At 44.4% G+C, this 24181-nt stretch overlaps 2 protein-coding genes across 6 annotated transcripts; one reads left to right on the top strand and one right to left on the bottom strand.

Moving 5' to 3' along the window:
- Positions 1-380: 380 nt before the first annotated feature.
- LOC128872106 (uncharacterized) lies at positions 381-14274 on the top strand. 5 transcript variants are annotated; one of them, XM_054114460.1, is made up of 5 exons: positions 381-953; positions 9736-9983; positions 10630-10809; positions 11136-11322; positions 11856-14274. In XM_054114460.1, exons 2-5 carry the CDS (start codon positions 9760-9762, stop codon positions 12330-12332), a joined length of 1068 nt encoding a protein of 355 aa, XP_053970435.1. In that variant the 5' UTR covers positions 381-953; positions 9736-9759; the 3' UTR covers positions 12333-14274. The 5 variants fall into 5 exon arrangements, with proteins under 5 accessions (XP_053970435.1, XP_053970432.1, XP_053970436.1 ...); XM_054114457.1 differs by having other exon boundaries at positions 395-953; positions 9724-9983; XM_054114461.1 differs by having other exon boundaries at positions 432-953; positions 9724-9983; positions 11868-14274.
- Positions 14275-14420: 146 nt separating this feature from the next.
- LOC128872098 (uncharacterized) lies at positions 14421-20110 on the bottom strand. The gene is made up of 2 exons (XM_054114447.1): positions 16766-20110; positions 14421-16129 (listed from the first exon to the last, which is right to left on the bottom strand). Exons 1-2 carry the CDS (start codon positions 17912-17914, stop codon positions 14621-14623), a joined length of 2658 nt encoding a protein of 885 aa, XP_053970422.1. The 5' UTR covers positions 17915-20110; the 3' UTR covers positions 14421-14620.
- Between the last annotated feature and the right edge of the window lie 4071 nt (positions 20111-24181).

The following is a 24181-nucleotide window of genomic DNA, read 5'->3' as shown; positions in this document are numbered from 1 at the left end:
ATAATACATTGCCCTAATGCGTCACGATACATCGTACTACTATCAAACATATCGCAACTTAGTGTAATACTGCTAAATACGGTATAATTCAAGACATACCATAAAAATGAGCCATAATACTGCGAAATACAGTATATTAGAAAATCGTAATGCAAATGCCACTAAAATACAGGACATTCCAGTATCATACAGACTAATACATTGTCCAGTAGCATAATGCATCGAGATACATCGAATTTTACAAGTATAACACTGCAAAATACAGTATATTAGAAAATCGTATCCTACAATACCACTAAAATACAGAACATTCCAGTATCGTACAAAACAATAGATCGTCTAGCATAACGCATCGAGATAAATCGCGATGCAAACAATCTACCCAAAGCCGAATTATCGAGGACGATCCAAGGATCGACTCGAGCTTCCTTATCATTGAGTCACCGTTTTCGACGGGATCGCGGTGCCAGTGGTTGTGTATACAGCCCGAGGCGAGAAATCCTCGTGGTAGGGACCTGGGACCAGTTGTTCTAATCTCTTACGACTGGCAAATCGCGAGTCGAACCGCGTTAGTATTACGCTCGATGTCAGCGTGGACGCTCGACGTCTCCAAGTCTCCTCTTCCTTGTGCTCTCCCTTGTTTCCCATCGTATTCTTCCTCGCGGTCCACTTCTTCAACGATCGCGGATCCATCGATCTCATCCCCGTCTGGAGCTTCGTTGTTTCGTAGTCGAACGGTTCGTGCCACGCGAAGGGACGATTATCGTGGAGCGAACGGAATCGTCTCCGTTTTAAGACTCGTTTTCCTGGTTTTCCGTAGTCGCGACAATTTAAAAGTCACGCTCCGAGCATGAGGACGGGAATCAACGTCCCCGGGCAGTGAATCAGCGGTGTCTGCCGGTGGAAATCGTCGACGAGGATTGGCTTCTTTCTGGGATCCAACAGCAATTAAGGTAAGGAGGCTTTGAATTTTTTGGTTGTGGCGTCGATTGGTCTTCGAGTCGGAAGGAATGTTGTAGATTTAGTTTACTCTTTGTGGAGAGATTTCATTTCGGGAGGGTGATTGTTAAGGGTGCGTAGCTCGCAATTGGCTGTGACACCTGTTATGGTACGAAGAAGTGCTCTGGGTTAGGTCTGAGTTAGGTCTGTATATAGAAAGGTTCGAGTAGAGTGTTTGAAGACACGAATCGAACTTTTTATAGTTATATTCTTGTCCGGTGGTGTATTATTTACGTCAGGGTGAAGAAGGTGAATAGGTAAAATAAAAAGTATAATACAATCAATCTCTGTTCATCTCTAAAAATATAAAATAAGAGAAACTATAGGGTTATTCTCACTGAATAGCGAATGCTTGAATTTCCCATATTTACATTTTCGTGCTACACCTAAACTAAGGAATGGACAGTAGAGCAGTGCGTAGAGTAACCGACTACCACGCTGAAATCCTGGGTTCGAATCCTGGGCGTCCGTCTCGGTTTTCCATACTTGAGTTAGAACCAGATAACAAAAAAATATGAAATATGGCAAAAGCCTAGAACGAAAAAATAATGAATAAGATAAAAGTGCAACAACGAATAAAAAGGGGATCGAAAGTAGTCAGTAGCTCCCCAGTCAACGCAAACAATACACCTAAACTAAAACTAAAAATTCCTCGAATTAGTATAACGCAACCAATCCCTATTCACCCATAAAAATATAAAACCACCTGACGACAGAAACTCTGGAACAATTATTCCATAACGAATATCCTCGGAAAATCTGCAGTTTCGAATCCGGAGGTCGCCGACTGGCTAACCTAGACCTCGAACGGGTCCCAAGCGCCGAGGAGAACGTTGATGGAAGTCGGCTCTTAGTCGTGCATCCGTCGAATCAATTACTCCGTCGAGTAATTACGGTATCAGGCCCGAGACCGGCGTGCAAATTCCGAAACGTGACGGTGGCGTTATTTCCCAGGTGTACCTCGCACACAATGCACGCTTTATCCGTCAACGCGGTTTCCCATCGTTGTACTTCCGAAGAGATAAACTTCCGAGAGATCTCGATGACTGACACGAAAATTCGCGGAATTCCTTGGGTAGTCTATTTAAACTTTGAACCTCGAATGAGGACAATAGGCGCTGACTCGGTGTGTTTACTACGGAGATGTTTATTCTTCGAGTGTAGATTGCACTCTATCGTTTAACAGAGATTCAGTCCGCCCATGTAATTGAAGCTAGTAGAATATCCAGCTAGGTGACAAATTTCTTCTAAATCTATTCGTCGCACCTGACGTCGAACCCTGATCTTACGAATTTCTATTTACGCGACTGTTCGCGCAAACCGCGTAACCTTTCTCCAGGCTCTTCTTTTTTTTTAGCCTCCCTTTCCCGATTTTGTTTCGAAAACGAATACCGACCCCGCGAGAGAAAGACCTCGACGTCGGAACGAAACGGAATAAATTGCGGTTTGATTGAACGTGAAAGCGGACGGCGTTTGAAAGAATTTTCAAATTGCTCTTGGTTTCGCGTTGAATGAAAACTAAATTGGATCAGCGGAGAACGCGGTGCTCCCCGCTCTTAATAGAAACGCCGCGAGGAGGTTAAGGAACACGAACTTTTCCGCGAGAGTTTTATCGGGTGCTTATTTTTCTCTCCCCCCCCTCCGATTTATTTTTTCGTTTCTCGTTTTTAATCGGGGCCTCGTGTGCATTCCGCGGACGATCTCGTCGGTTTGGGGTCAGAAAAATATCGTCGCCGATTTTTGCGCCAACGTGGAACGTCCACGACGTCATCTCTGAGGAAGCTTCGAATGCCGGGGATGACCTATGACTGAGAGCCTCCGATAAACGTCTTAGATCTTCACCTTCTAATACTATGCCCCTCAAAGAAATTCGTTCTCGGAGTTTGTTTTAGTGTGAATTAGTTTGTATTTTAGTGGCGTTATGCTTTATGATTTTTGAATGTACTGCATTCAGCGGTATTACGGTATGTTGCGATATGTTTCATAGTATTACGATGTATCTTGATGCATTAGGGCAATGTATTATTCTCTATTTTAGTGGTATTATGCTGTATGATGTTGTAATGTACTGTATTTTGCAGTATTATGGCTCATTTTGCTGGTATGTCTAGAATTATATTGTATTTAGCAGTATTACACTAAGTTGCGATATGTTTGATAGTAGTACGATGTATCGTGATGCATTAGGGCAATGTATTATTCTGTATTTTAGTGGTATTACACATTTTGTAACATACCGTATCTTTCAGTATCATGCCTCGTTTCGCTGATGTATCTCGAATTCTACCCTATTTTGCAGTATTCTACTATGTCGCGTAATGCAGTATTACGTTGTATCTCTTCGCGTTATTCTATCAGACAGCGCATTAGACAAGTATCACCACGCCCCTGTTTTATTGCACGTTTCGTTTCTCGTTCCCAGGCTCGACGTTCCGTACCGACTATTTGTTTATACCCGAATGGTACCGTCCGATATAATTGCATCGCCTCGAGACGTATTTTTAACGGGCCGTGGGCGTGCTTATAAATAGTACGCCGTGCCGATAACCCGTCCACTCTTTCTCTTTTCCCGAGCCCGGCCGTCTTGTCCGCGTTCCGATCGCACTCCCGTGACCCTAGCACTACTCGCGTCGTTATTGCTACTACTGCACTCGCTATTGATCTTGTTGCCGCTACTGGGGTTGTTTATTAACCGCGCCCGTCCCCGCCCCGATTGCATACCATCGATGTCAACATTGTCGACACGTTCGCATCGACACCGTTCCCGTCTCTCCGCGTTGAATCGATCAACTTCGCGTTGTTCGGGGCTGTTCGTACGCGATTTCAGGGACTCGAATCGAGATACGTCGTCGTTTACGGGAAAACGGGCGGGGTTCGCTGTCGGCGCTTTGCTATCTTCGAAATTGTTTAAAAAAATACAGAGCGAGGGAATTCTTGTACTCGTAACTGATGTGAATATGTATTTTTTTTTTTTTTTTTTTTGTTGGTAGAAACGATTCCGCGAGCCGGGGGAAAATTAATTAAAGATGGGGGACGCTTCAGGATTGCGACGAAAAAATTGAGGTTCGTTCGCGTAACGAGTTGTTGTGATAAAAATTCTTTTGCGAAGGCAGGTTTTGTAAATTCAAGTTCGTTCGGATGAATCGCGACTTTCGTATTTCTTGACTCGAATTTTGTACCACGAGTCACACGCGTTGCTAAAGGGTCGATCCAGTCGTCGAGGAACTGCCAATAAGGGTTGGCCGGTGTTATTAACGCAATTACAATAATCGATCGCCAGGACGTAGGGTTGGGTAGCGTCGATGCAGTCGTCGTTAATAATGCCATTATTAGGGGGCGAACGTGGTGGCTATGATGTAAGGTGACGTGCGGCAATCTGTCAGAGGACTGCGAGACACGAACTCTTGGCGTGAAATCCTGGCTCGCAGGTCCTGCGGGCTGGTTGTTGCGCGCAGGAGGCTTGATATACCGACGATGGGAGCCGGGGACGATTAAACGACGACGAATCCACGGTGAAACGGGAACGCCGGCACGCTGAACAGCTGACGGGATTCGAAGGGCCTGATTTAGGGAGACGGTGAATACCGTAATATTGTTCCCGTTCGAGATTTGCCGGGATAAAGGGACCAGGAATGTTGACACGCTTTGACGAGTCTCTTGATAGGAACCATCCTCGCGAGGGAGGTGATTCGTGGATTCGCGTGCCTCCTTCTTTCCGGCGTTGATCGATACGAGGCGGAGGAAAGGATTCGATTTTCAAGAAGTCGAAGTTTGTAGTTCGATGTGAATGTACTTTTTCAATTATTCGAGTCTGGTTTAGGGTGTGCGTTGGTGTGCATTGGTGTGCATTTCGCGGCAGGGGTGAAGGTTTGGGGGGTCAGAAAAATATCGTTGACGACGTTTATTTTAACGTGAGCGTCGTCAACGTCTCACCGTCGTCATCGTTTCTGAGGAAGCTTCGAATGCCAGAGATGGCCTATGACTGAGAGCCTCGAAAGAGTTTGTGATAAACGTCTTCGAGCTTCACCTTCTGATACTTCGACCCAAAGAAATTCATTCTCATCGTATATTTTGAATTCTGCATTTGCTGTATTTAGCGGTATTACACTATGTTGCGATATGTTTGATAGTATTACAATATATCTTGATGCATTAGTTTTATTCTGTATTTTAGTGTTGTTATGCTTTATTAATTTGTAATATATTGTATTCTTCAGAATTATGCCTCATTTTGCTGGTATATTTTGAATTGTACTTAATGTCGAACGTCGATGCCTTTTTCTGATTAATCAAGTCTAGTGTAGGCCGTGGGTCAGAGAAGACCCATATCCCAATAATTACTCGCAATTGTCTTCGATACAACTTACAAATCGCTTCCTCCTAAAACACCCAATTTTAAAGACTCTCGCTACTTAAACCACACTCGTACCAACCAACTGCTAACTGCTACCGTACCGCTACTGCAAAATCGATCGAATTCCGTTTTGCCCAACGCTGAAGAATACGACCTGGCTATCTGACGGGGATATTCCTCGAATAACAACGGGCGTGTTTACTCCCGATGCCGCGCGACGAACTCGAGGAGGAAGCGCCGCGACGACGATAAAAACGAAGACTCGTATTAATAGGTCTGCATATTATTTAGATACAAACCGCCGCTCGGTCGCTATCGAGCGTTCCGCGGATACGCGAATCGGAATCGGCCTTAATCGCCGCCACGTTCTGGATCGCGAGTTCGGAATAGTAAGTTCAGACAGGAGTGCACTGACTTCCGTTGAATAAACAGTTACACGGTTCACGTTCGAACTCGATTGCGTCCTGCGCTCGAAGGTTTCACTGGTCATAGCGTTCTCCAAAATGGCGGGGATACCGTGGGAATCGAGATTGGGACGTTTACTTCCCGACTATGAATAGGTGGTGACATTTATTTTACTAACTACTTATTTTACTAATACTTTACTAAATAATGTCCGAGGATTTAGTTCAGTCACACGATTCACACTTTACACTTTACACTTTGCACTTTACCTCTCACCACGTGGAGGTTGCCCCGATTTCCTTGATAAAGGTACCAGGTACCAAATTTCTTTCGGTGCTACGAATTAATTGGCACTAAATGTATCTTGCTTGATTCATTTTGATTGATTTCAACGTTTGGTCCCGCGCTAGCTTAATATCAAGCTCTTCAAGATCGGAAGAAACCGCATTCCGGAAGAAAACGAATCGGTTTCACCGATCGATAATTGGCGCGACGTAGACAAGGATTGTTCCGCTCGGTTGGCTAGTAAACAGTATCGTTATGTCACACGCAAGTGTCCAGCTCGGTAACGGCGCTGTGTATACGGTCACGTGTCGGCCTTTCTCTCCTCACGTGTAAATTATTTTTGCATCGGTCGGCTCGTTCCGCGGAGTATCATTCCCGTCTGATGACATCGTCTCGCGATTAAAAAGATGCCCAACTTCTATCTTATCTTTTCGCGAACGAAATAGGTGGACTCGGCCGATTCGATCGGTCGTCGCTGCGCGCAACGTTCGCAGAGTTTGTTCTCCGCTCGTTTTTCCTACGATCTATCAGCGCTGTACCACTTCGCGGCGCGATAACAGGCGAATTATCATTGTTAACCCGCTATTAACGGTGTCGTTGCATTAGCGTATCGTCTAGCCCCCGCATTTATTTAAACGTCGCGTCACTCGCCGCGCCGTTTAATTGCCGGAATTAATAAACCGTCGTCGAAGCGAAACGGGCCAGCCTCGCCGGCCGCGCGTTACATAATAAATAATTAAAGGTCGTTCGGTACGATTGAAAATCGTTCCAACGGAGCCACCCCCGGGCGGCGAAACTAATCGACGACGATCCCTAATTTATTTTACGCTTCTGTCGCGGCCGCGGTGCCGATTTCTATTAATCACGCCCGGCGGGGAACCGTTAAATAATCGCGCCAGCGACCGTAAAGTGGCGAATTTTAACGCGATCCGATCGTTTTTCGACGCCGAATTAACTCCGACGCCAGCCGAATTATCGAGGAATCGAACGCGTCGGTTACAACGGGGAAGATTTATCGATCGAGGCTCGTGGACACCTTTCGGGAAGATTTTTTTTGTTAATAAGAATTTTGGAGAATTTTAGGTCGATCGCTTGTTTATCTCGTCCCTTACTTAAATAGTCCCTTATTTTTGTTTTTCTCGTCCCGTTTTGGTCGAAGTCGCCCCCCGAGTTCTGTATATGCGATCCGTGGCTGCTTTGATCAAACTTTCGTCACAATTTTAACCTGCAATTTTGACCTAACGATGTTCTATCTATGATCTCTCCTCTTTTCCTCCCCCAAATCCAAAAATGGAAACATACTTAATTTGGAGCACCGATTCTCCCGCTTCTCACACATTTTACACCGTAATTAGATCGCTCGGTTCCATTTTAACCCGCATGCCTCATCCCGCGACCTCATAGATATTCCATCTACGACGTTCTATCTATGATCTCTGAATATCTAAGACCTTTCATCCCTCGGCTCGAAGAACCGGCCTCGTTGAAGCCGCAACGCGTCATTCATTGAAGATGGCCGACGTACCAAGCATTCAAAAACATTTCCCGTGGAAGTAGCTCGACACGCGGCTGGCTCACCGGGGATTTGTCGATCCGCATTTGACCCTGAGCTCGTCACCTTCCGCGGCAGCCATCCGTCGGTACGATTTACGAGGGAATTCTCGCAAGCCTGCCATCTTCTCGTAACGAGGTCCTTTCGGATCTTCGAGGTTCTTTGATCTCGAAAAGATTACCGGGTCGTTGCCGCTACCCGTACAAGAACCGGGGCGAAAAGCGTGCCTTTTAATTTCGGAACGAAATTAAAATCAGTCCCGGACGCGTCGCCGTTTCCTTTGGTCGTTCCTCGCGCGTTTCCGCGTGTAACGATCATAACCCGCAGACGAGAGAAATTCTTATACCCGGGGAAAATGTCGGCCGACGACGACGAGATAAATAACTCTCTACAGCGTCGCTCGTTGAATTAAAATTGGCAGCGGGGGTACGCGGAATTAAAGATTTTACGAGTAACGAGCGGAACATCATCGCGGAGACTTCCGGGTCACTTTTGCGTAGCTTTTCGATTCTCTGAGCCGGGGCGCGGTGAGGTTATGAATTAGGGGCGATGGGTTAAATAAAATAAGCGATCTGTATAGGAATCATGAATTCACGAATTATGGAATTTTTAATCGTCTGGGAACGAAGTTTCTTCAGTGAGAATTTTTATCGCGCGGTTGCTATACAGAAAATAGTTAATTATATGAATATTTTATATTGTATTCTATTTACGCACACCTTCGTAGGTTTCTTTATATTTTCCTTATATTTTTGTTATAAATGAAATTTGGTTATTGTTATACTCCTCTCAACGATTTCAATTTTTCTATTTCGTACGTTTCCTCGGACGAACTCCGTCGGGAGCACTCGAGACTCCTATCGTTGTTATCGAAGTGCCGCTCCAAGCAAAAGCAGGTAATAAGATAAAGAAATCCCTCGGAGGAATCGACTCCGAAACTTTAATTTCGGTTCATGCGCCCGCGGTTCCGTGTAACTTTCGTGAAATTTAAATTTACCTCGTTAACAACGAGACTTATTCCGGGAAACTGAATTATCGCTCCGGCAAACATCGCTCGAAACGCTTCCATTGCTGTCCTCGTTATTAAAGTGTGCCGTGCAATTTCGCTACAATTAAGAAGCCGGGAAATTAAGCGACGGAACTGTGAATACGTAATCAGCGTTGAACTCGTTAATTTGTCTTAGTTTCTTGGAAATTTCGTATTTTTCCAATCTCTAGACGATTGCTATTTTTGAAGAGTTTCACAGAGACGAGTGGCCCCTTTTTCTGCGACTTCATTTGGCTTCTACATTTCTGAAGAGTTTCACAGGGAGTTTGAAAGCTTTCTTTCCGTAATTCAATTTGGATTTGAAATTTCCTTGCCTCGCAGCTTTTCGATTCAAATTTTTCAAAAATTCAGAGCGAAGAAGTTGATATAAATTTGATTTGAAATATTCCTCTTTAAATATTCCTGTTCTTCCGAATAGAACGATTACAATTGAGGAAAATTGTCAAAGCGAAAATATTCGTTTGACCGTGCGTTTTCTACCTGGGAAAATTCGAATTCTTCGTCTCGTCTTTGATAAACCCCGGAGGTAAATATCGGACAAAGACAGACGGGAAGGGTCCGTGCTTTTTAAGGGCTCCTTTGGCAGCCACGAAGTGGCCTTCGTTTCGCAATGGAGCTCCCTTTTGACCTAACGTTCATGAAGTGCACTCGTAATTCAGCCAGCTTCTCGCTCGTGGCGTCGTCTTATCCTCATCGTCGCGTTACTGGTGAAAATATCCAAAGATCCTTACAGAATTTTCATTTACACCACAGAAAGCCATCTTCATGGCGTTTGATGATCTCCACAAAGAGAAATCGATTGCAATGAGGATTAAAATAAAGGGAAAGTTAAAATGGCAAGACTTTAGGACTTTAACACATCTATGCCCATTTTAATTCAAGAGAATCTATAAATGTGTGTCTTTAAACGTACTTTAAATATTCAATGAGCAAGGTATCGTTTAATCTACCAGGCTGCATATCTTTCACGCTACTTAAATTCAAGAAAATAATTACTCAAAGTGAACGATCATTATTCGATCCATTTTCGAACGTGACGCATTTTTGTAACGTTATTGCGAATGATCACCGACGTTGCAGAACTTCCCGCAGACACGAGGGAGCCCTCCGCGGACAATGGGAACAATGAGGAACAATTTCGCCGAGGCCTTTGTGCTCCTGCTGGTCCTGATGCTCCCGACGAGTCAATCTTTCCCGCACGGCAAAGAGAGTTCCTCGAGGAGAAACAGTTTAACCAACACTTTAACGTCGAAGGTTCGGTCGGCGCACTCGTCGATCTCCGGCACGACCTACGAGTGCCTCTTCGTGGACGAGAAGCTGCCCACGTGCGATGTTAAATGGTGAGTTGGCTGCTTTTTAAAATTTCTCGGGGTCCTGGCCACCGTCAGTCGTGGTTCGATTAAAAATTTACTCGGAGAAAATTGAATTCGATTGCCAAACGTTACAGTTATATCGGTTAATTGCAGTATTGTTTGGAGATAAGCAAATCGGTCGGGACTGGCGAGTTGTTTATTTCGAGACGATACTGTATTAACTTAAACAAAGGAAAAATAAGGCATTTTCTTTTTCATGTTTGCTCCCGTTCATATTTATATTCAATTTTATTTTTGATGTTTGAATCAGGACCCGATTGTTCTATCGACAATCAATTTTAATATATAACTTGACTTCACTTTTAGTATTCAATAATCATTAATTTTTATTAAAGAACACAGTGTTCGAGGAAACTGTACGAGTGCCTGCAGATAGACGATTCTGTGCAACACTGCTTGCATGTTGCATACGTTCAGGGGTTGCTTACTTCGAGGCGGAAGACAGTCGCGTAATTCGAGACAATATTGCGTTAACTTAAACAAAGGAAAAAGGACGAAAGAAACCGAGACGGTCGACTTATACGTTTCCTCGGATTCATTCGAGAATTCCAAGTCGAGGAATGAAAAAAAGAAGAGAAGAGCTCGTTGGTTTCTTACGGAATTTCGTTTACAGGATGCTGAATTCGAAGGAGGACACCGCAAATTCGACGAGCGGTCGAGAAAGGAGGGATTTGGACGCGAGGCTTGATAAAGTTACCGAGTCACGACCGAGATCTAATTTCGACCCTTCCAAGGTGACGCGCGTCATAGTTTACACCTTCGAGGGTTGCTTGCCGCCGATAAGACGCGATAGGTACGATCCTCGATTTTCTACTGATTTATTCTCCTCGTTCAACCGTTTTGCACCCGATTCGTTCGTTTCTTCATTCGCATAGTTTATTCTTTCTCCATCTTTTCTTTCCTTCGTCACATAGTAAAAAATCATGTTCATGGCACAAAAATATCGTATCGTAAAACATTTGGTTTGTTTGTAACGAATTGTTGAAATATTATGTCGTTCGTGCATCCATTAATTATTAAGATACGAATTACTAGAATATTGTATTGTATTTTATTCATCTATTAAAATATGAAATTGCTATTTCTAGTTTGTTGGTTTATCTTGAATCGTTCGAACAGGTTGTACGTCTTGATGCCACCCTGCGACGGAATTTCCCTGGACAAGATCGTGGGCGTGGAGAGATTTTATCCCTTCGCGATGAAGGGCGCGAGGAAACCACCCCCGGTGCTCCCGGAAGTGACTCGTGACCAGTGGTTGCGCATGATGGTACGACTTCGAAATCACGTATCGTCGAAGGCACGCAATGTGAGTAACCGAACTTTCTCTCTCGACGAAACGACGGAAATAACCTTGAAATTTATTTAGACAAATCAAATTTGTTAGTTCCAAATATTGTTAGTATTCCTAAGTATCTCTAAGAAAACTCAGTCAATCCACAAGAAAACTCGCAACGTTTGCATGATATATACAAATTCGTTTCGTCCGGTGAATAATCGCGCGTTTTCGTCTCGGAGTCGACTTCCGGAAATAAAATTTGTCCAGATAATCCATAAATTTGAATTCTACGATACGATAAAAGTTCTGTAATAATAATTAAGACTATATTCCTTAAGATACAAATAATCTACTCCAAACACGATCCACCTCCATCTTCCAAACTCAAAGCTAGAAGACTCATTAATTCTTGAATTAACTGTCTCCTCGTTTCCAGTTCATCGAGGCCCTATCCTCCGGTTCAACTTCAATCTAGAGTCCTTATATGACACTCCAGTCTTCGTTCTTGGCTTTCTTCTTAACGAAGAAGCCATGTGTAAACAACATCGTAATTATCGCTGAAGTTTTTCTTCCAGAAGCATCATGGCGTCCCCGTTTCGAAGGAAGCAACCACCACCGAATCTTCCTACGAGCTCGCGAAAGCCACTCAGCCTAATGTTGGACCACAGACAGTTGAGAAAACAGAGCCAACCATGGACATCGATCACGAACGATCCTCGCCGTCTTTCAGCGACGTGGTCGTCGACGATCAGGGAAATAAAGCGGAATCGCCACCGAAGAAGAAGTCCTTGAACCACTTCAGGCGAAAAATTCCCAACAAATACGTTCACCAGCGAGAAACGATCGTCCTGGATGGAGGAAAATCAAGTTTAAGGGACAAAAAGGAGGATCTTGTAGAGATTCCTTCGGCTCCGTTCGCAATCGAAGCGTCGAAGGCGTCCACCGCTACGAATCCCAGCGTTTACAAGAAGATGGCCGTTGACGAACCCTCGGACGACTTCGCGAGCGCTGGCGATTCCGAGCGATTCTCGATGCTGTAATTTATTAACGCTGCATGGAACCATTCCTCGTCCTCGACAGGCAAAACCTTGCCCGATATCGTGGCCAAAATTATTATCCGAATCCTTACTCGAATACTCGAAGACTTCAGTGATTATTCGACGAGTTGGACACTCGAGTATTCGAAAGTATTCATCCCTTGTGCTCGAGGGGTCAAGTATCATATTCGAACAGTGCGTGACTATAAATCAAGTGTTTTCAGTTTTCTCGATCTTTTTAATAGAACACTGGTAGTTTGGCAAAGGAAATCTTAACGCGTTAATTCTTTAACTGCAAGCAGTCAAAAACGATGTATTCGTATACGTTTATATATACTTGTAGATTAAAGGAAAAGCGATTTAATTTACTTGCTAGTTGTAGGTATAAACTGTGTGGTAGTGGTAGTGGAATTCATCGAAGATGATTCACGACAAATTTTGTACGTTCACAGAAAATGCACGAAGAAATACTTTGCAAAATAAAATATAACGTGGATGTTTCTGCAAATTCATATTTTCGTAGGTATAGTAAAATAATCGAGGCATAAATGAAACCATGTCTTGTTGATGTTTTGTAGAAATACACATTCGGTATAAATGCATAAATATTCACAGGCCAATAATAATTAATATTCGAAGAAATATTCAAAGACTTTTCGAGTATCTTAATTATCTCAATCTAATCGAATATAGTCCCAACTCTTGTTTCAGCCATCATAGAAAATTCTTTCGATACCGAGGACTATTCCCAAAGAACACCCTTAAATTACAGAAGCTTCCGGTAGGAGATCGCTCCGATCGATGGATCGTTCCGATAACGTAGATTCGTGTGAAAACGCGCGGAAAGTACGTTCGTTTCGTGTCTCTTTACGCATAACGCCGACGCTTGGAACACATGGCGCTCGGCCACGTGATTAAAAATTCAGCTACGCCGTTGGCCCCGACGCTTTGCTAGACCAGGAGTTTCGCGGTCCAACGGCGAAACTAATATAACTTTTAAATTACTTGCCGGACACGCATAGTTGGAATTCCGAAATGGCAACGAAGTGCGTTTACACACGCTCGCGTGTAAAACTCGCGTGCCGACGCACGCTTGGAAATTACGCCATCCGTGTGCGGCGCCGTGAGGAACTCGATACATCCCAGATTTCCAGGGGTGCAGTGTCTGGGATGGTTCACTCGGATGATTTTCGTATTTTAACGAACCCGTTGGGTACGGTCTGGGTTGTATTTGTATTTGGAAGTTCGAGGTACGAGGTCGAATTTTATTAATTTCGGGGTGGCTGCGTAGGACGATATTTTTGGTGGCGAAGGGTGGCAGGGTGATGCTAGATTTTCAGGGGTGTAGTGCCATGGTTCATTTGGTTGGTTTTCGTATTTTAAGGGACGCGTTGGATACATGATATTTTTTGTGGTGAAAGGTGGCAGGGTGTCATTTTTTCTCAGTTCACATTAACAGTATTGACACAGTGAAAGTACAGGGTGTCCCAAAATATAAGATTCGTAGTGCAAGAATCGTCTAGCAGAAACGATTTTCAGCAGTACAGTGGTTTTTCGTTCACGGTCATTAATGAGGGTGAAGGTACAATGTTGTTTATTTTTATTCAGTAACGAATGCGCGATGCATTCTCGTCTGTAAAAATTCTTCGACTACAACAGTAGTAGTACACGAGTCGAAGAATTTGTCAAGCTCGCCGCGTCCTCGATCCTGTTTGAAATTTGGAATGAAATTTCTCACCGAAGACAAGCTGACAGATTGAAAAGTGGTAGGGTTAAAGCCGATGGCGTGCTCGCGTCGACGTTTACTTTGTTCTTTTTCTCTCTCTTTCCTCCCAATCCGGCCGAACCACGGAAAACCCGACTCGATTCCTTATTCCCTACTCCGATAAATCAGTGTTTCTCAAGTTGCATCTTCCCTCCCTTAAAAAAAAAAAATAAAATAAAACTGACAGAAAAGTTTTCACCCCCACAGAGAAGAATTAAATTATAATTTCTTCGTAGAATTTAATAATATTTTGCTGCCTTCATCTAGTTAAAATTGTACAGAAATAAATTTGCCCTTACACAACAAGTATGCCGAGTGAATAAATTACAGGAAAGTATACTGAGATACCTATTCACCTTCGGTCTACTTCGAAACCAGTCCCCCATTTTAGATCAACAACCAAGAATTCGAACAACTCGGTGTTTTCAACCCTTTCTATTTCCAGATTTTGCTCGTTCTAACAGGATTCGAGGTCGCCGTCATAATCTCGATTTCACCATAGAATATATTCATGAAACGTCCATCGTCATTGACGTGGTTTGACCCACGCCAGTCGAGACTTGTTGTACTTCCTTCTCACTGCACCGACGCGAGTACTGTTGCCACCCGAGGGCTTCAGTTTCAATCTAGGACTGGCGCCTTTCCTGCGATGGAACATGTGTCCAGGTCTGTAGTTCCTGTGACCTATGACTCGTGTCCTAGTGGGAGTCTTCGTCGACGTTCTGTTCGATCTCTGACCGTACTTGTGGAGTGGATTCTGCGAGGGAGGAGTGGTTGTCGACGTTTCCGTCTTGGTCGCGTTTTCGTGAGATTCTTGGGAGAGCTTTTCGTCCTTTTCCTGGCTGAAAGAGGAGTTACTATTTTTGGAACCCTCCGAGTTCCTCAAAGGCTTTGTTGAAGGTTCCTGGGGGACAGTGGATTCTTCTTCAGGTATCTTCTGAATAGAGGAGCTGTTTAGGATCGTTGATGCATTCTTCGTTTCTTCCAGTGGTGCTTCGATAGGTTCTTCTCCAACTGTTCTGTTTAGATTGTTAGTTACGGTGTTGGTTTCTTCAGGGTCAGGTAGCTTCAGCTGTGTGTTCGGCAGCTCAGGTGTCGTCAGTCCATCGTTTGAGGTGTTGTTTTGAGAAACCTTCATCACCGTTGATGTTTTCTTTCTTTCTTCCACTGGGACTTTGCTTCCTTTAGCTACGAACGAGTTCTTACTTTCGGGTTCCTCTAAGTTTCCTTCAGGTTCTGCCAAAGATATTTCTTGAACAGGGTCAGGCGCCTGCGTGACGTTCGAGGTAATGTCACGAGATGGGATTTCCATCATCGTTAATGTCTTCTTCATTTCTTCCAGTGGGATTGTCAAAGACTCTTCTTTAACTGTATCGCTGTGATCATCAGTTAAATTTGAGCTACTACTCTCGAAATTCTTCAGCTTTGCAATAGATTTCTTCAAGGATTCCTGATGGGTACCTTCCAGGTCTTTGGAGAGGTTAGACGATTCAGAAACGTTCGATACCTGATCCTTAGGTAGTTCTAGTGAATTACCGCGATTGCTATCCACGATTGGTCTCTTCAAGTCTTCCAACTTTCTCATAGGTTTCATCAGAGATTTTTCCCGATGGTTGTCTTCCAGTCCCTCAAAGAGGCTCACCAGAGCAGGAAAATTCGGTTCGGTCAGCTCAGGTACCTCTACATAGTCTTCGTCAACCTCTTCTTCAACTGTACCGAATCGAGTGTCACCCATATCTGGAGTATCATTCTCAGGAAACTCCTTTCCCATAGGTCTCCTCAAGGATTCCTTACGCTCACCGTCCTCCAGCCCCTCGAAAAGGCCCGACAGCGCAGGAACATCCGGTCCTTCGTACCGCGGCACACGTATCGGGACCCTGCTGGACTCTTCTTCGTCTCCTATACTCCAACCGTCAGCAATACCTGAGTTATTGCTCTCAGAACCACTTGGCACCCGCGACGATCCTGTCGTGTTGCCTTCAGTCTTCTTCGACAGGTCTGTCGCGAGTTCGGAATCCTCAGACTGGCTTGGATTCTGCAAAAGTAATAAGAGAAAATAAATGCCTTTGCGCAAAAAACATTGAAATATAAGTCTAGTAATTCTTTTTGCGTCTTTACGTTCGTACATTTAAAACTCTGGTTTAAAACTTAGAAATCTGATTTTTGTTATGATTGTATCTACTTTAGATATCATATACATTAACACGTATTTTCATGGAGACAGTATATATATTAACTGTATGCGATATTGCCCCACCTCGTCGCCAAAATAAATACACCAAACCCTCTAAGACAGTATTTCCATGTGGATAGTATATACATTAACTGTATGCAATTTTGTCCTCGTCACCAAAATAAATACACCAAATCCTCTCAGACAGTACTTTCATAGAGAGAGTATATACATTAGTAATCAATATTATCACTCCCAGCTTCCACAAGAAAAAGTGTCCCAAACGTGCTCAGACAGTATTTCCACATAAATAGTATAAACATTAACTGTACGCAATATTGCCCCTCCTCGTCAAAACAAATACACCAAACCCTCTCAGACAGTATTTCTTTTACCACCGAAAATTTCAATACTCAGTGTAAACATTCACCAATAGTAAACATTTCAAATCACGTGTGAGTGTAATTATTGAAAAGTCACGTAAAATCAAGTACTCACCTTGATCGTATAGTAAACACTCGTGACTCCAGGCCTGTCAGCATCTTCGGCATCTCCACTCTGAAGCTTCACAGCCGATCGAGCAGAATTGAAATCGATGATCACAAACTTCTGCGGACTTGTCCCAACGAAGAAACCTTGTACCGCGTCTCTGCGCGGATAAGAATCGTAAACGTGTCTCTGTCTGCGTCCGTCCGATTCAATTTCGGCAGAGATGGTTAGAGTAGGCTTGGGATCCACGTACGGTGTCGCGGGTTGAATATAGTCTTGGTAGTCCTCGCAGAACGGCACGCCAATGTCTGGTAGACAGTTCCGGGCCACCAGAGTGGCGGTCATCGGCGACTCCAGGACCTTGGTGACGTAAATCTTATGCAGCTTTGAAGAGGAACTTCCTGGAGAGAAACGTCTGGCTGTTCTGATACTCTTCCCTTGGTCCCGAGTTAATTCTGGCGTTTTCAGGTGGAACTGTGAAGAATTCCCTTCTGAGAATCCCTCTGGGACTTCAGGGGACCCAGGGTTACTCGCTGCTTCGACTTCTGGGGGTGTTAATTTAATCCTAAATTCTTCATCTGCTGATTCTGATGTCTCCAGGTGGAACTGTGAAGAATTCCCTTCTGAGAATCCCTCTGGGACTTCAGGGGACCCAGGGTTACTCGCTGCTTCGACTTCTGGGGGTGTCAATTTAATCCTAACTTCTTCATCTAATCCTAACTTCTTCTTCTTCTCCAAGTGGAACTCTGACATATTCCCTTCTGAGAATCCTTCTGAGAATCCTTTTGAGTCTCCATTAGAGTTACTCGCAGGCGCTGGTGCATCGATTCCTGGGACAATCAGTTCAATGGTGCTTTCTTCATCCATGGCTGGAATGCTTGGTTCCAGATCAACCCTCGAGCGTTCCGCCGTCCTTTCGTCCAGAGTTTTGCCGTTGAATCGCTCGTACTCCACCTGGAATTTCCTCAGGGTGTGAGAACAGGGCAAGACTCCTTCGTCAGGTACCACGCAGATGGGTTGACGCCACCTGACGATCTCTATCACTTGAGCATCGTCTGGTGTCGTTGGCGATTGGTTCCAGAAGAGTCGACTCAGTTCCAACGCGAACGAAGAATAAACCAGTCCAAGAAGCATCGTTATTATCGTTGTTGGCTTCATGGTTGTGTCCCTCGACGACCTTGGACCTCGATACTTAGTATTTAACGAAGAATTCCGCACTCGATCGCCTCGAAAGTTAGATCAGGTCTAGATTCTCAACGCTAGCATTGCCGATACTTGAACACCATCGAACACGTGTCACCCTGAAGGTGGTTGCTGGAAGACTAAAGCTCTCTTCAGCGACGCAGGGGCTTTTATAGACGGAAATAGAAGATATGCCCGCATGTTGGAACCGTCTTTCGATGTTTGACCATCGAGGAGACTTTTGGGGTCCGTCGGCGATCTGTCGGGCGATTAGGCGGGTCGATGAACATTCCTGAGCCGAAACCGATTTTAGTGCACTTAAGTGCGGCCGCTAACGTCGCGTTAATTACCATCGAGGGAGCCAGCGTTTGTGCGTCGGACGTCTCTGTACTGGACAAGTTAATTGCGCGACCGAAATGCGGGTAAGGTGAAAGTTCGAGCATTTTCGAAATATTTCTGTCGCGATAATCGCCGTTGCGTCCCGGCACCGTCGTTTCATTCCTTTTCATTTCCGAGACATTTCGGTTAATTTTTGTTCGTGTTTCGTTTTTCGTGCTTTTATTCTTGCTTCGGGATTCATATTTTTATACAATTTTATTTACGATGTTTCACTCGGTGATTGATTTTGTTCTTCATTTATTTATGTTCATTTTATTTATGTTTGTTTTTGTTTGCATTTTCTTTTTCATATTAGTATTCCATTCATGCTTCTGTGTCTATATTTATATTCACTTTTATTTTTGATGTTTGAATTAGGACTGTTCTATTGACAATCAATTTTAATATATAACTTGACTTCGCTTTTAGTATTCAATAATAATTAATTTTTATTAAAGAACACAGTGTTTCAGGAAACTGTACGAGTGCCTGCAGATAGACGATTCTGTGCAACACTGCTTGCATGTTGCATACGTTCAGGAGAGAAGAAGCTTCGTACTAGAAACATTAGTAGATTTTATTCTGATCTTATGAGGTCCTTATTTTCTCACCTCTGCACCTAGGAATGACGCATCATTTTCGAATTTACAATGCTTTTTAAACAACGTTCGTGCCGAATCGACGCTTCAGGTAGATAAACCAGAAAATACTCTTAGCCGTCCAACGTTTATTTCACGTTTCATCAACTCTATCGTCGTCACGTACGATCGTGGATTCTCTGCATGACGTCGTTTTGCCACGATACGTCGCAAACACGTAATACTCGATAGCGAGTGAATCAAATTTTTACTCCAAAGCCTCTCAAGACAAAATATAAAAATTCAAGATAAATTCATGAAAACAGCAACAAATGCCCATGTTTTATTTCTCCTCTCCCTCCAAAAAATATTGCACTATCCATACAAAAGGGCCACCTCATAATCCACCACAAAAAAAGCCACAAAATTCATCCTACATCCAAAGTGCTCTCAACACAAAACACCAATTCCAGAAGAATCCATAAAAGGAACAAGAAATTCCCCATATTTCATCCTACAAAAAAAAAAAGAAATACAGACCCATCCACGACACAAGGAAACCTGCCTCCAAAAAATATCGAACTATCCATAAAAAAAAGGGACACATTGGAATTCCCTACAAGGAGGCCATAGAGTTAAACCCTCGTCCGAAAAAATTCCCCAACTCGGGTCCTAATCCCTCGAAGTGGGTACCGGTCCCATGGCCATGGGACCCACGCGGTCAGGACCCAGGATTCCTGCCGGCCCGCTCGTTCCAACCACAGGTGCGCGGGGTGGGGGAGGGCGTCAGGGCCCCTTCCTGGTCCAGGTGAACGGCGGAAGAGGTGGAGGGGTCAAGAAGTTGGAGAAGGAGGGAGATCGGCCGAGACGGCGAGGCCACGGCTCGCGTAGCAGCGATTTCTTCGGCGATGGCTGGTCGCGACGCGTCGCGAGGAGGCTGCGGTTAGAAAGCCTTAAGGCGGGCCCACAGCGTCGCGAGCGTGCACGCACCGGTCGCGTATCACCTGACCGTCCGCGGGACGGCACAACCTGTCCAGTATGCACGGTGTCCGCGTACTAACAGTGTCGTACGTCTGACCGACTGGTACCAGCGCGGTACCAGTTGTCCCGCAGCTGCACGCGTTCGCGCGTGTTCGTTATCGTTGCCCGTGCTGGCCCGGCGATTCCGTTCCCGTCGTTGTCCGCGAATCGACGCAGGCGCCGTTCTAGGGATTCCTTGGATTCCACGAGGATACGGGGACCCTGGGACCTCTGGATTCCTGAATCGGTACGTGTGTCGTGATTTCGAGCGTTTTTGGTGATCGTGGTTTGGAGAGGTTCAGTGAAGTCGTTTGGACAATTGTTCGCGGACCCTTGGTACTGGGCTAATTAGGTACGAAGTTATTTGGGGTTAATAGGGTACCTGAGGACCGAGGATTCCATAATTTGGGGGCCAAGTGTTCGCGTGTTATTTTTGAGAGTCACTGTTACTCGTGCTTGATTAGACTCAGTGATTCATTTGGGTTAGGTTTGGGTTAGGTCTGGGCCATTCCTTAAGGATCCAGGTATCAGGGTACCTAGATATCAGGGTATGTAGATGTCTGGGTGCCTTGTGACCGTGGATTCTTAAAATTTGGACGCTAAGATAGTGCCTATATCAATTTCAAGATTTATTTATTGCCTCTGCTAGATCAAATCCAGTGATTCCCTTCATTTAGAGTACTCCTCGAGTACCTAGGTTTCAATCTACCTAGGTATCAATGTTCTCAGGTACCCGAGTGTCTCGTGACCGTGGTATTTAGGTATCTGAGTACCTTGGTACTTTGGTATCGCGAATTCCTGAAGATCGAGGGCCAATAGGTGGGTCGAGAAGTTGACCCTGGGATCACGGTGTAGTTTCTGGTCTGACGGATTCCGTCAGGCACGAATGACTCTCGGTGTCGGGTTCTGGTGACACCTTGGATTCTCGGGAGCAGCTCCGTAGGTGTGGTTTGCGTTGGACGGTTCCGAGGTTAGGTCATTTCTCACAGAATCGTGGACTGAGTTTAAATCGACAAATGAAGAAACGATACTTTGATGTCAGTTTTTGGTGGTCGAAGTGAGAAGTATTGATTAGGTACTGTCCTCGAGATTCCCAAAGGGAAGGTCAGGGTTTCCCCGAAGAGACTCTACGATCTTGTTTCCTTTCCTCTTGAGAATTTTAAATAAATGTTTATTTGTTAATCGATTTCAACATACAAACATTTCTAAAAAGTATCGTGATTGTTAGCGACGGTCGCAAGTAATGGAAATTACCTTCGATTTTATTATAAAGCCTGATACACCAGATATCGAAATAGAAGTACCGATGATTATAGAAAGAGACGAATAGCGTTGGAGGAAGCGAAACAGAGAGAGGAGAAGATAGCGCGAGAGTATTAACAGATAAACCAACAAGGTAACGGTACGGTGCCGTACCTCGATCACTTACAAATTCTTATAATGGGATTTGAATTGATTAGATTAGTTTCGAACGAGCAATAACGAGCAAGCGGTGTGCCTGGGTGAGAGCCACGAGCAATAATTACGGTTGCTCGGGGACGATCAAAAATATTTTAACGACCACTTTTTCGTTGCATTAGCATTAATTACATCGCCGTCGTATCGCGGGGAAACTATTTCCACTCGGACAAATAGGCACGGTACTTTTGATAGCGGAGGCGATTTCTTCCTCGCATCTATGGAATTACGTAATTCTTTCTCGAAATACGCGCCAGCCACGTGCTTCCGTGTCCGGTGTCGTTACACACGTTATTTTATAGTCGATCCCTCGCAGTTCTTCTTTCTTATCCAATATCTCACCTCTCGTTTCGTTTATTAAACTATTTACGTGCATTGTTATTCTTATACTGGCTTACAAAATAAAAAAAAAATGTGCAGTCAATGCCACAATTTTTTTCTCACGTATTTTGGCCTGCTAAACTCGAAAATCCCAATGAAAAATTTTTCTATGGATATATATATATATATATATATATATATATATATATATACATAGATGAACTACTAGTCCTTGATTTGCATGCATGCATTTTTCCTTTTTTACCAACTGCGATGAAATTCGAAGAAAAAAGAAATAACTGCATCTACTTGAACGAACGAGCCAAGCTTCTCTCGCGGATCTCGCATCGTAAGTTCGCGGTTGAACGCGCTTCGAGCGATCGGAGATTGCGTAAGAGCACTCATTGTCGAGCACCGAAAATCTTCTCAGCGTCGAGGCTCGATCGGTCTCTCCCGCAGGTGCAACTTTCGATGCACGATTTAGAGGAGTTAGAAAGTGCGACGAGGCCCGTTGTTTCACCGTTCTCTCCTTTCTTCCCTCGTTCAGGCTAGTCAAGTGTGGGGGACGTCGCGAAATACGGCGTTTCGCGATTAATTTCCATTTTGTTGCTATTTATTATGATCAGTGATTATATGTTAATTTTTATTGTTTGGAACGAACTATTGTGTCTCGTTATTATTCTCATTTTTGAGATTTGAAAATTGTACAGGTTGATGTTTTCATAAAATATTTATTGTTCGAGCAAGGGGTGTTTCAGAATATCTTCCTCCCTTGTTAGTAGACCAAGGATGTTTATGTAATCACTGTGAATGACGATATTAGAGAATCGGTGAAAATGAAAACATGCATAGGTAAATTAAATGAATAAATAAATTTTTGAAGAACGCGAGACCGAGACGCGTTCTTCTCGAATAAATTTTCCCGTGATCGGACGAAATTCAATAAAGAGCACCGAATCGCGGATAAATAACACGTTTCAGAGCGTTAACCACGTTAGATAAGAGATCCAGATAAGATAGTTCTGGATAATTTGCATCGTCGTACGTCGCTTAGCTAAACTAACACCGAGCGTTTTGCGCAATCACGAACTCTCTATTTACTGCCTGGTAACGTTACTTCACGTGGTCGCGACAACAAAACCCGGCTTGGAAAAAACTGGTACGACGAATGTTACACAACACGTGTACACGAACATTGTCACGAGTGGTCATCGGCGTCGATCATTAAAATTTTACCAACTTTATTTGTTTTATTACTAGAGTATAACAGAAACTAATAAGAGAGTACAATAATTCCACGACGAAATGCAATTTTCAACAATATATATATTATTACTTCGTTAATATCCATCCTGAGTCGTTCAGAAAATTGCAACGTTCCCAAGAATATATAAAATAACAATAATCTTGCCCCATTTGAAACATAAGATGATACTTTCAATTAAGCTTCAGCTCTCATTCTACACATACCAAAACATGAATTTGCATAAACATCTGCAGTCCATTAATAATCGAATAACCTCCTGCAACGTGGTCTCAAAAGATAGCGATCTCGAACGCGCTCGTGCCCGAGCAAACGCGCCCAAGCAAACGTGCTAGTCGTACGCGAGAGGATCCGAGATGTATCGTCGCGAATGATACACACGCGTCGTTTCGATCGCGATAGCTCAAGGGGAGTAGGGAAACGGTAATTAACGCGGCTCGTTGACAACGATTCCCGTTATTGAAATTACAAGAGCGTGCGCACTTAGCGCGGTCGAATATTAACAGACCTAACCGTCGCGATCCGTCGGCGCTGATAAACGCCGAAGACGAGGAAGACGTCGAAGACGAGTAACAGGCACGGCGCGGCGAGTCATGCGCCGCGCATAATCGCGCCTGTGTTCGCCGATTTCGGAGTACGCGATGACGTGACCGCGCGATGCCGTGGGCGCGCGTCGCACGTGTGCGTTCCCATTGCGAGCACAACCGGGCCCACATGCCTGGCCATTCATGGCGAGGACGTCGTGACGTTGCGACGCGGGCCAGTGGCCATTGGGTTGGCTCCGGCGAGGTGTACAGGTGGCCTTTAAATTTCCACGCCTGGGTTGGGTGTCATTCATGGGTCTCCGAGGAGAGAATCGCATGGGATCGGTGGGGAGAGCAGTTTTGGGGATGTTTGACAGTGACGAGCTTGGATGGTGTAGGAATCTTTTGGAAGAGGTTTGAGCATGTTTGGCAGGGATTGGATAGGTGATCCCTGAACTACAACAGTTTATCTCATTGTCAGTGAGAATCGGATGAGATCAGTGAGGAGAGCAGTTTTGGGGATGTTTGACAGTGACGGGCTTGGAGGGTGTAGGAATCTTTTGGAAGAGGTTTGAGGATGTTTGGGAGCGATTGGGTAGGTGATCCCTGAAATACAACAGTTTATCTCAGTGAGAATCGGATGAGATCGGTGGGGAGAGCAGTTTTGGGGATGTTTGACAGTGACGGGCTTGGAGGGTGT

The sequence above is a fragment of the Hylaeus volcanicus genome, chromosome 2 (genome assembly GCF_026283585.1).
Source record: "Hylaeus volcanicus isolate JK05 chromosome 2, UHH_iyHylVolc1.0_haploid, whole genome shotgun sequence".
NCBI lineage: Eukaryota > Metazoa > Arthropoda > Insecta > Hymenoptera > Colletidae > Hylaeus > Hylaeus volcanicus.
Note: the sequence above shows the minus strand (reverse complement) of the source record. Positions and strands in the feature narration are given on the sequence as shown.

Coding starts and splice junctions, on each gene's coding strand:
- LOC128872106 (XM_054114460.1), top strand. CDS start 9,760: ATGGGAACAATGAGGAACAATTTCGCCGAGGCCTTTGTGCTCCTGCTG. Junction 10,810..11,135: donor CCGCCGATAAGACGCGATAG/GTACGATCCTCG, acceptor TCGTTCGAACAG/GTTGTACGTCTTGATGCCAC. Junction 11,323..11,855: donor TATCGTCGAAGGCACGCAAT/GTGAGTAACCGA, acceptor TTATCGCTGAAG/TTTTTCTTCCAGAAGCATCA.
- LOC128872098 (XM_054114447.1), bottom strand. CDS start 17,914: ATGAAGCCAACAACGATAATAACGATGCTTCTTGGACTGGTTTATTCT. Junction 16,130..16,765: donor GTGTTTACTATACGATCAAG/GTGAGTACTTGA, acceptor TTACTTTTGCAG/AATCCAAGCCAGTCTGAGGA.